This window comes from Fulmarus glacialis, unplaced genomic scaffold (assembly GCF_000690835.1).
Source record: "Fulmarus glacialis isolate BGI_N327 unplaced genomic scaffold, ASM69083v1 scaffold30419, whole genome shotgun sequence".
NCBI classification, from domain to species: Eukaryota; Metazoa; Chordata; class Aves; order Procellariiformes; family Procellariidae; genus Fulmarus; species Fulmarus glacialis.
The window spans coordinates 2,014-13,940 of record NW_009233089.1 but is presented as its reverse complement, the minus strand read 5'-3'; the positions used below and the strand labels follow the sequence as shown (position 1 = coordinate 13,940).

Genomic DNA, 11,927 nt, shown 5'->3' with positions numbered 1-11,927 from the left:
CCCCAACAACCCCCAACAAAAAAAACCCCAAACAAACAAACAAACAAAACCCCCACAAAAAAGCACCCACCACCTCCCCTCCCCCCAACACCCAAAAACTCAAAGCAGTTCACCCATGGGATCATACAATTCAGCTGTATTTGCTCTAACAACTATGAGTCAGGGTTCAGGTGTCTGTGCTTGATAGCTCTTCATTAATTATGTATGTGCTAATTTGTAGTCCTAATTTAACTAGCTTTTTTTCCTGAAATGGTGTTAATGAATCACATTGCTTTGCTTTCTTTTTTTAAACCAAATAAGGCAATTTCAAATTATGATTTTAAAAAAACGTTGAGAATGAGTTAGAATTACTACTGTTGCAGTGCCTTGTTCCTGAGTGCCGTGGCCGGTCCTTCACAGCTGACAGAAGCTCTCCTTTAACCACTACAGTGGACTGGCAGTCTGTTAAGTAAGCATGTCTTCCCTTCTGCACAAAAATGTAACGCAACAGGGTAGTCAAAAAGTGACAGGATGGCTCATTCTATGTTACACTGTGTAACTTTAATAATCTTATTCTTTTGCAGCAAGCACTCTTCAAAATTTGTATTACAAAGTGGTTGTTTTACCGAGCACTAGTATACTTTGTATATTAAACCTACTCGATATAATAGCTTCTTGGAAATTCCTCCTACCATGACTGAGTTCTTTAAGAAATGTTCAGTTTGTGCTCTCTGCAGCTTTTCTTGATCGTTTCTGGTTGCATCTGTTATTCAAAGATTGCTTTTAATAAGCTGTAAGTCAGCTAGAAAAGCCCTATTAAATTACATTGCTCAGCTGCAACAGTTGACTTGAATGAATGGAAAGTAAATTTGAGGGTTAAAAAAATCTTAGTTTGAAGTGATGTTGATTGTGTCCCCAGTCCTTAAGGTGTTCAGTAGAAGGAAATAGTGCTGTGCCTGCCCATTCATCTACTTTCTATGTCTAATCAGCAAGTAGGTATCCCTAAAATTTGTGAGACCTTTGGTATGGGGGAATCTGGTATCTGGTTTTCATCGCTTCCATCCTATTATACGCTATCAGCGCTATGACCGTTCTATTGTTGCCCCGTAATATACTTTCAGAAGAGTTTGATGTGTTGTTTCTTGTCCATCCTGTTAGCTTACTGCAGTAAGGCTGTCAGCTTGGAAAAAACAGGACTCTGCTTACTTTTTCCCACTTCTTACATAGAGATTCTGTAAGTTCATGTGCTCTGTATCGAAAGTCTTACTGTGCCAAATGACATCTAAATATGGGTTTTTTTAATTAATGTCCTGTAGTAAAAGTCATTTAAAAAAGTAGTGCTGACATTCTTGTCAGCAGCTCTAGAGGGTGCTGTTTATTGCAGCTTCTTAAGACAAGCTTGACTCTGAGCCTCAAGGAAAACAATCAGAGCTCTAAGTGCAGAGTGAAAACTGGAAACTTTTAAAGGACTTTTTAGTTGCTAGCCTTGTACAACTGTACATAGAGTGTTCTTGTTGTGGTCTGAGGAATTTCTTGGTCTTTGCTAGGGTTAAAATGCCAATTAAGCATTCATCAGGGCTATAATGTCTGACCTCTTAATTTTTGTATATGAGGTCCATCTTATTTCACGTACTGTATTATTTCTACATGAACATGCTCATCAGTGCTAGAAGATCTGAATTTCAACATTGATTATTATTTCTGGAGTTCATAGTCATTGTCTTTCTGGGTTTTATGCATAATATATACCCATTTATTAAAGTCTGAACAGAAAAATTCTGTTTCTCCAAATTCAGCACTGTGGTTCCTAGTGTTTATCAGGGCATTTCTGCTGTCTCCCTTTTCAGTTTGGAAAGTATTGGTTGGAAGCATACAGCTGCAGACCTTGTATGCCGTAATTGAATTGGAAGTGTTATGTATGGAGTGTACGCTCACCTCGTGTTTTGCAGGGTGCAGGAACTCATGTCAGATGATCAGCGAGAAGCAGGCCGAATCCCTCGCACAATCGAATGTGAACTGGTTCAAGATCTTGTGGACAGCTGTGTCCCAGGAGATATGGTCACAATTACAGGGATAGTAAAAGTGTCGAGCACTGAGGAAGGTAAAATACATCAGCTGAGAACACCTTTTTCCTAGGGTGGGGATTTTTCTAGTGATTACACAAGAACAACAACAGCCATCCCCCTTAATCTGAGCTCTCAAAGTTGTAAATGCACTAAGTGTGTATTTCTTCAGAAGTTCCCAAAGGTTTATAACGAGGAGTTATTTTGAAAAAGCCAGAAGCAGCGCTGTCCGAGAGGAGCACTGTCTCTAATGTCCAAGAGGAGCACTGTCTTTGTCTAATGATAGAGAGGGGGTTTTGCAACCCACTTGTGGTCCTGAATCTGAAGTGCCAGTCTGACATCTGATGTTTTAGTATGTCAGCTGATAGGAAAGCCTTCTCTGGACCACTGATGTAAGGTGGTCCTAAAGTCTCTCTGAGAGTCGTCTTTTTTTTTTTCTTTTTTCTTTCCCCCCCACCACAGTGAGGCTGTAATAGAATATATTGCAGAGAACTGCATTACTGATTTACTGTGAGACCACATTCTCTGCTCAGTAATCATTAGGGGATATAGAAAATGATTAATTATTAAGCTACATGTTTAATTCTTCTGCACTATGGATTTCTTTTTCCCTCTAAATATTGAGTGGAAACATTTTATATTCAACTTATATTTGACTAGAATAATGTAATAATTTAAAATTCCTAGAAAACTTAATTTATTCTGGGAGAAAATTCTCTCTATACACATAGACCCTCCTAATCCAGCAAAATATTTTATTGTGTACGTAAATGGAGGGAACTTAAAGAATTTAAGTACTTAAGTACTTAATGATATAAAAAAATATTCCTTCATCCTTTCTCAATTTTTCTAACAGGAGCTTCTAAAAATAAGAATGACAAGTGTATGTTCTTGTTGTACATTGAGGCAAATTCTGTCAGCAACAGTAAAGGACAAAAACCAAAGAATTTTGATGATGAGACCTTTCAAAGATCGTTCATGGAGTTTTCGCTTAAAGACCTCTATGCTGTTCAAGAAATTCAAGCTGAGGAAAATTTGTTCAGGCTCATCGTGAAGTAAGTTGTGTCAGACCTAGGCTAGGTCTAGGATTAGACTTCTGAATGAGCATGACCAACTTCAGACAAATGTGACAGCTAATCTTAAGGCTATGAAATGCCTAAGGCTTGTGCAATAGATACCACAGAGGTTTAACAAACTTTAGTGGGCAAGGGGCTTGGGAGGAAGTGAAAGTATTGCAGTGGGGATGTTAGGACTCTGGGAGGGATTTAAGGATACAGGGAAGTTAGGAGTGTTTCAGTTCAACCCTGAGACGGAAAGCCATGGGTAAAAAACCCCAATTAATTAATTTTCCTCCTTACTGAGCAAATTCAACTCATGAGCACTGTTTTGTTCTCTGCGCTGCTTTTCTAGAGCAGAGAAAAGAGGTGTGAGAACTGAGCAGAGGGTGTGAAAGACTCTCAGTTCAGACTGAGAAGTACTCTTCTAGCTGGAGTGTGCCTCCAGTCCTCCCAGTGGAGTCAAAGAACATGAAACTAGCACCTTTAAAAGGAGGGTTACACGTAGTTACTTGATCAAGATAAGAATGGGTGCAGGAACCGCTGGGAAACTGGTTCTCCTCTGTCTTTGTGTGAACTCAGATGAAAGGCTTTTCTTATTTCAAGCATATCTGGTTATCTGAAAATTTCAAGAAATTCGATGCTGCTGATTTAAACTGATTCTGTTAGAAATTCAGCAACAGCTAACCAAAAGTTATATGTTTATAGAAGTATTGTATGACAAGAGAGACAGAACAGGTGATTATTTAACTTATAATCCGCTTACGTTATGGTGTTCCTTGTTTTTCAGCTCTCTTTGTCCTGCAATCTATGGCCATGAGGTAAGTAATTTAACAGCTCTGCTTGCAACTTCAGTTTGAAATGTTTATGCCACAGTAAACTCCTAAAGGATTTATAAAGCTTATCTGGGGTGGGGGGAAGGGACAGGGACTGTATTTACAGGTGACTGTGACTCACAGTCACTTTCAGTGACAAGGAGGTGGCGGTCTTATACCCTTAAGTTCAGCCATCCAGAAGGAAAGGGTTATTACAGCCAATTCTAGGGAGCTGTCAGTATTGGTCACCATGATCAAATACTTATTAGTGTTGGTATGTACCACTACAGATTGTAAAGGCAGGTTTGGCCCTGGCGTTATTTGGAGGATGTCAGAAGTTTGTAGATGACAAGAACAGAATCCCGGTGCGAGGAGATCCACACGTTCTGGTCGTTGGAGATCCAGGATTAGGAAAAAGTCAAATGTTGCAAGTATGGGTTGATTTATTTCTATTGTCTGATTGTATTTTTCTCTAATTCGTTGCTATCTTGACTCCTTGTAAGCATGGTAGGATAGCTGTGCTAAGACCAAAGGGTTGCTGGAGCCTGGCAGGAGCCATCTTTTCACGTAGGATGCCTCAAATATAGGATAGTACTCAAAGGGGTCCCCTGCTGTCCTCTCCTTCCAGGGAGCCTTGCAGAAGGGATCATGCCTGTTAAAACACTTACCAAAGCAGGTATACTTGGTCAAGCCTGTGAGCTTTCAAGTATAGGCTTGCTGTCCTGCCCTTATATAGTTTTTTTTCACCAACCCTTTTCTGCGGTGGGGAGTTTCACTCCTTCCTATCTTCATTTAGCTGATCCGTTGTCAAATAAAATAAGTCCACTATTGGAACTAATGCAACTTTAAATACCATGTCACTCACATTCTGTGAGGTTTACTTCCATTCTTTTACCCTAATTCTATGTTGCTAGCACAGATCTCTAGGCTTTTTAGGAAAGGGACCTGCTGCTGTGTTTGGGTTTTAATCTTGGTGGGCATTTCTGCATGACTGACAAAATCGGTTAGTAAAATAATCTTTTCATCTTAAACTGAATGGTTTTAAAGTTCCATGTGTTTTCCCATGGTTACTGTGAAGTGAAAGAGGGACAGAGTTCACCCACACCTGCAACACTGCACACCTCATTTAAAAAGTCTGAGTCTTTCTAATGTGGACATGTTGTATTAGGATATGACTTGAATAACTTAACCGAAGTGATGGATTTGTATGCAAGCATCTTGGCAAACAAATTTTTAAATTATTTTTTCACTGAATGGGGACTCTCTAGCATAGAGCAGATTATTTGTTTTTTCACATCATTACTAAATAATGGAATGCCATTCAAGAAAAGCTAGTAATATGTTCCTCAGATAAGACCCTGAGACAAGGCTCCTCTGTCATCACTGTCACAGAAGAAAAAATCCCAAGGAGAAAACCAAAGCTCTGTAGGAGCCAGGTTTTTTTTTTCGTTGGTTTTTTTATTCAATACTCAGTGCCTGTCACATATCTGATACTGAACAAATATGCTTTGGGTGTCATCTTTTAAATAAAACAGAGGCACCAGTAACTGTAGAGATTTACTAGGAAAATCCAGTTATGGTAACCGTATTCTAGGCAAATTTAACTGCAACACGTCTGTGTTTTGCCAGCCTGTGTAAAATTTCTTCAAGCTTACCATGCTTTGCTTTTCTAGTTCATATTTCAAATTGTAAGCTGCTTTCTGGATACTAGAGGTGTGGACAAGACTAGGACTGTTTTTCATCCCCTAGTTGTGGGGAGAACTATGCATGCTTCCTTTGAAGTGGCTTATATTGGGCACTCAGACAAGATGTTAGTCTAAACAGACCTTGGGGTTGCAGAAACTATGTATCTGCAATTCCGTGATGGACAGCATGTCCCCAAGCATTTCAATATACTTTGAAATGTAAACGTTGTGCCCAAAGTCCTAGTTAACACGTAGACGCGGCTGTGTGCAAGTACTGTGACCAAAGTTATTTCTGCTGTTTTGCAGAAGTATGTCTCTTGGGGTTGCGAGGAGTTATAACTTTACTGTTGGGCCACATTAAGTAGAAGAAAATAAATTTGGGGTTGCTTTGAACTGTTTCTCTAGAATAACACTTATAAAATTCTTCACCTTGGGGAGGGAAAAAGTATTTCTTTCTCTTCTAGGCAGTGTGTAACGTTGCTCCTCGAGGTGTGTATGTTTGTGGTAATACTTCCACCAGCTCTGGCCTGACTGTTACACTGTCTAGAGATGGTGCTTCTGGAGATTTTGCCTTGGAAGCTGGTGCTTTAGTGCTTGGAGATCAAGGTAATACTCGTAATGCTACAGGTTTTGTATGAACAAACATGGAGGGGGGGTGTGCTGCTGAGTCTAAGGTTAACTACAGTGCTTGCATAATTGTGGACTAAAAATGTAAATTTGAAGTATGACATTGGCTTTCCATGTCTTGGGAAGTTCTGAGCTTCTCCAGTGAGTTCTCTGGAGGTGGTTCCTGCTTTCCTAGGGCTTAGGATGTGTAGGAAACTGGAGTTCTGCAATTCACATACCAGCCTTGTTTAATGTGTCAAAGAACATGGATTTCCTTGTTGAGAAATCTCTGACTTAATGGCAGCTACTGGATTCTTATTGTTTTTGAAAGACAGCTGACTTATGAGATTTGTCGTCTACTTCTATTTTTAAAAAGCTTGTTTTGTCATCTTAATCAAGACACTGCTTCTGTGAGCCAGGCCAACTTCATAATGGTTCAGCTGCGGCAGCATGGAATGAAAACAAACCTTGGAGACTTGGTCCAATGTCTCCTGCAGTCCCTACGACGTTAGGTTGGACTTCTGGTGGATTGTAACATACAATCTGTCAGATTGTACAGTCAGCACTGGATTGTAGCATACACTTCTCCATCAGTTAATGTGTTTTCTAATATGTCTTTGTCTTGTGCTAATTGCTTCCAGGTATTTGTGGAATAGATGAATTTGATAAGATGGGAAACCAGCATCAGGCTTTGTTGGAAGCCATGGAACAGCAAAGTATCAGCCTTGCCAAGGCTGGCATTGTTTGCAGTCTGCCAGCTCGGACGTCTATTGTTGCTGCAGCAAACCCAGTTGGAGGACATTATAACAAAGCCAAAACAGTGTCCGAGAACTTAAAGTGAGCACTTTCTGAAATGCTGCTGATATAGTTCATGTTTAGGTGTAGGTGCTTCTGGCAGTCTTGTAGTACGTATATAATTGCTTTCAAGTTTCCTGGAGCTTGAACGCAAACCTACTGTAACAATTTTTCATGGTTTTTGAGAGAGAAATTGCTGTTCTACTTCATTCTGAATGAATGGGACAGGACTTTCTAAATGTCTTTGAAGTGGAGCAGAGTTGCTGTAATTTTTCCACGTTTTTACAAGCATTGTGTGGTTTTCTTGTCTTTACTCTAGAATGGGGAGTGCCTTACTGTCGAGGTTTGATTTAGTTTTCATTTTGCTGGACACTCCAAATGAAGATCACGATCACTTGCTGTCTGAGCACGTGATGGCAATCCGAGCTGGAAAGCAGGCAGCATGCAGCAGCGCTGTTGTGACTCGTACCAACACGCAGGATCGCTCTGTTCTCGAAGTTGTTTCAGATCGACCACTGCTTGAAAGACTAAAGGTAGGACTTGCCTTGTGACTGTCGCTATGCCCTTTCCTGTGGGTTTTATTGCATGGAGACCTGCTGGATGCCCTCAGTCTCCCATTCTTCTCCTGATAATTGGCTCTGAATTAAAGAGGAAAGATTTAAAGCCCCAGCCACCAGTTTCTACCAATTGTCTGTTGTAGCTAATATTACCCACCCTGCTGGAGCTGCTAAAGATGTGTCTCAAGCCATCTTCATCTCCACACAAAAGAGAATTTATTGGCTGAGCTGGTTTTTTTTGGTTGTGGTAATGAGAAGACACTTTGCATGAAATGCTCTAAAGCAAATTTGCTGTGTTAGATTTCAATAAAGAGCTACAGAACTAGACTGGATATAATAATTTGATATAACATGATGTGCTGTGAAGTACTGAATCCGAATAAAGCAGTGTGTAAACAAATCCTTGGGCATCTGCAACTCATGAAGATTTGGGGATTATAGGAGGGGAAGCATATTTCTCATTAAACTTAAGTGATCAGTTTGAGAGCTGATATTGTCAAATGCCAGGTCTCGGGAGAAATATCCCCTACTGGAGCTAAACCCATGCACTTTTGGAAATGGGATGTCAGCAGTGATGGTTTGATCTTCTGTGGAGATATATCTTATAACGATTGGGGAAACTGGATTTTCTCTTTTTTGAGAAAGAATTATTGATATAGTTAAATCATATTTGGCACTTCCTATCATTTCAAGTGAGAGGCTTCGGCTGCTTTTTCTGAAATGGCCAAGTGTGTTCAATTACATGTCTAAGCATAGTGTATGTACTTTTTAAGTATATGGTTCATATATGAAGCACTAAAGCCCTTACAGTGAAGATTTCTGCATGGACTGCATAGAAGATGAAGATTTTATGTTAAAATTTTTATTGTATAGGGTTCTGACAGACAGAAATCTAAGCTCTTTGTAATTGGCTTAGATCTTACCAGGAGAAAACTTTGATGCCATTCCACATCAGCTGCTGAGGAAGTATGTTGGATATGCTCGGCAGTACGTTCACCCAAATTTATCTCCAGAAGCTGCTCAGGTCCTCCAGGAATTCTACCTTGAGCTCCGGAAACAGAACCAAGGAGTAGACAGCACACCAATCACCACGAGGCAGCTAGAGTCACTGATTCGACTTACGGAGGTAAATTCAAGGTGTAATACTTAAGGGATTGAAAGCAAAGGGATTATTCCTAAATTACTACTGATATCCTATAATTTTTGACAGCTTATTCATGGCTATGCCTTTTTTTTGTGTTTAAAAAAAAAGTGAAATGCAAGAGACTTATAAATGCTTAAGAGCTACTGATGCTTAAAGCCTCTTAAAGTAAAACACCCTTGAGGGGGTGGAAAGAGAATCTATCACATTCTCGCAAAAGGAGAAAAAGTAGGTGCAGGCAGGGACAAGCTGCTGCCCATCCTGAACTTAAACTGCTGCTGTTTTCCTTAACGCTATGCCTTCATAACACTATTTGTGATCTGCTGCTTCCCAAGAATACATGGCTAAAAAGCAAATAAACTTGAAGATACAGCATAATAATCCAAATGCAAAGGAGATGACATTGAAACGCTAACCAAAAAAAATAGAGGAATCTTCCTCTAAATCCTGTAGGCTCAGGTTTCATCTCTGTGCTTCTAAAATTTGTGCTTGTTGTAGGGCGATTGTAGCCTTGTTTCACATCAGGTGTAATATGTCTTAAATATACCTTTGTGGGGTTTTTGTTTTGTTTTAAGGCACGATCAAGGCTGGAATTAAGGGAGAAATCTACCAAGGAAGATGCTGAGGATGTAATAGAAATAATGAAATATAGGTAATACACACTGCTCTAAAAATAAATAAAGCATTACGGTGCTATTCGTTCAAAGACTTTTTTTTTTTTTAATAAAGGTATGCAAACAGAGAGGAAAAATTACTTGATCAAGTTTAGGCCCATGATACCAATGTTGAGATTTGTTACCTCTTCTTTAAAAACTGACAGGAGCCCTAGGTTGAATACGATCACTTAGACCTTTGAGTTGTATCATCATAGCAGTTATGAATATAGTGCACAGTAATTTAGACATGAGGCGCTGCCAAAGGTTTTTCCTCTTGTGTGATTACTCTTTTTGTTGTGGTTGAACAATTTAAGTTCAAAAGTGATTTGGACAGATGCTAATCTAGGTTCCCTAGGTAGTGACTTTCTTACTAGGGGATGGTTTCCTATGTGGCTTCTGAAAGCTTTCTCAAGCAGTTATGTTTCAGGAAGCAAATTAACGCACTCTTGCTTTTACCTCTTGTTGATCTTTTTTTATATATATCTTTAGCATGTTGGGAACCTACTCAGATGAGTTTGGAAAACTGGACTTTGAACGTTCACAGCATGGGTCTGGGATGAGCAATCGGTCACAAGCAAAAAGATTTGTTTCTGCCCTTAACAGTATTGCAGAGAGAACTTACAACAATCTCTTTGACTTGCAACAGCTTCGACAGATTGCGAAGGAGCTACAAATACGAGTAAGTCTCGAAATCAAGCATTTCTTCAACAACAAACTGCAAGACCAGTCAAAATTACTTATTGTAAAATGGGAAGTGGAAAAGGCACATCTGTTGTGCCTCTCTGCAATGAACAGAAATAAGCAGTGTTTGCTGAATTGCTGTTGTTTGTAAGCTTTACTAATCTTGCTAGCTGTTTGACAGTAACAACTCCTTGCACTAGTAAGGGCTGGTTCTGCTTCTGGAGCTGGGCCTTAGTAAGATTCAGCTTTGTTTTGTGAAAGGCAGTTTTGGTTTCAGTGTACTTTACTTCCTCTGTCTCCCCAGGTGACACACCTATTTTTGTTCCTAAATTTAGACTGTTGTGGTGTCCATGTTCTATTTCAGCAGTGCAGTGATGTTTCTGCTTGGCCTTCTCTGGCCCAAATACGCCTTTTGGGTTTTCATTCTTGCTTCAAGGGTCCTGATACTGTAACTTGATAGGAACATCAAGTAGGACACATGGCCACAAATGTGTTTTATCCTGTAATTGATTTGCGTTCTGTACTTGTGGGGGACTTCAGCCAAACAAAAATATCGATAGCTAATTCTACTTTTTGCTTTGTGACAAAAAGCTTTAAATGCCAATTTAAAACTTAAAACTGGATGTCAGGTGTAATGAGTGAAAAGTAATAACAATTAATTTCTCTTTATGGAACTTATTGTGGGCAATAATGCTATTCTTTCTATTACCTGGGTAACCTACTTTGGCCTGCTGGGGCGAGACAGCTTCAGTCTCCAAACTTGTTCAAATGTTGACTGTACACAATCCTGTCTGATAGAACCTGTTATTGCCAGGTCTCCTCTCACATGATCATTCATTCATTCAGTGACTAGTCACCTATAGCTAATCAATTAATTCTAATTTTCCCTTTATATGTAGAATATTTTTTGCCCATTCAAAAGTTCTATACCTGTAATAAATACTTGGAAATCAGTGAGAACTGTAGAAATCAGACTTTTATTTGGTGGATACTTGTGTTTCAAACTTAGATTTATACATGTGTTATTCTGTATACTTTCTGCATGCCATGAAGTGTATAAGTAAAGCACAAAAGGGTGCAACTGACTGTATGCCACCTCCTAGTAGGTCAGCATTTGCTGAGGAAACTAACCTATTCTTAGCTCACTTTATTTCACTAAGTTCTTTCAAACTGTTTATGTCGCTTTACATCAGATAAAATGCCATTCTTCCAATTTGGTATTTATTTTTGTCTTGTCTTCTTTTTTCCCAGGTATCTGATTTTGAAAGCTTTATTGGATCCCTAAATGACCAGGGTTACCTTTTGAAAAAGGGTTCAAGAGTTTATCAGCTTCAGACTATGTAAAAAGAGCCACTGTGATAAACTTTTTTTGAGACATAATCGTTCAATCTGGAATGGACTGGTGCATCTGCAGCAATAAAGGATGCTGAACTGCAGCCGACCGCAGTAGTCAATGCACTGCTGCACCGTGGCTTACTGGGGTGTGAGTCCCTTTCAGAAACTAGCGGTGCCCACAGGCCTGCTTTAAGCTGCCATAGGACGAGCTGACATGTGGTATTGCTGCTTGACTCATCCTATAGGTCTGCTAGCCCAGATGAGACCATGTAAGACTAGCATGTACTTCCTTGCCCTTGAGGAGTGGAAAGTGTATTTTATATTGACATTATCACAGTGCCATCACAGATTTTACTTCTAAAAGAGATGTTGGACCCACAAATTTAAAACCAGAAATCTTTCATGAGAAGATAAGTTGTGTTTTTTAGCATTGTAGTTCGTTTGAGGAATTTAAAGAATAGAAATGTTTCCAAAAAGTTGGGAACCTTCAGCTTGAGACAAGACTTTGTAGCTGTAAGAAGTGATACCTCCTGGAAACTGACTTAATTTTCTGCTTTGC

The 11,927-nt window shown here is 39.5% G+C and overlaps 1 protein-coding gene across 2 annotated transcripts in view; it reads left to right on the top strand.

Annotated features, from left to right (window-relative positions):
• MCM8 (minichromosome maintenance complex component 8) overlaps window positions 1-11,482 on the top strand; it is a 16,567-nt gene extending 5,085 nt beyond the window's left edge. The window contains exons 7-18 of one of the 2 annotated variants that reach the window (XM_009585193.1): window positions 363-448; window positions 1,929-2,080; window positions 2,902-3,097; window positions 3,888-3,918; window positions 4,203-4,343; window positions 6,062-6,203; window positions 6,845-7,040; window positions 7,318-7,531; window positions 8,472-8,681; window positions 9,272-9,348; window positions 9,842-10,031; window positions 11,285-11,482. In XM_009585193.1, the coding sequence (XP_009583488.1) occupies window positions 363-448; window positions 1,929-2,080; window positions 2,902-3,097; window positions 3,888-3,918; window positions 4,203-4,343; window positions 6,062-6,203; window positions 6,845-7,040; window positions 7,318-7,531; window positions 8,472-8,681; window positions 9,272-9,348; window positions 9,842-10,031; window positions 11,285-11,377 (1,728 nt within the window). In that variant the 3' untranslated portion in view covers window positions 11,378-11,482. Of the gene's footprint in view, window positions 1-362; window positions 449-1,928; window positions 2,081-2,898; window positions 3,098-3,887; window positions 3,919-4,202; window positions 4,344-6,061; window positions 6,204-6,844; window positions 7,041-7,317; window positions 7,532-8,471; window positions 8,682-9,271; window positions 9,349-9,841; window positions 10,032-11,284 lie in introns of both variants that reach the window. The other variant, XM_009585192.1, reaches the window with a different exon arrangement.
• Window positions 11,483-11,927: the final 445 nt, after the last annotated feature.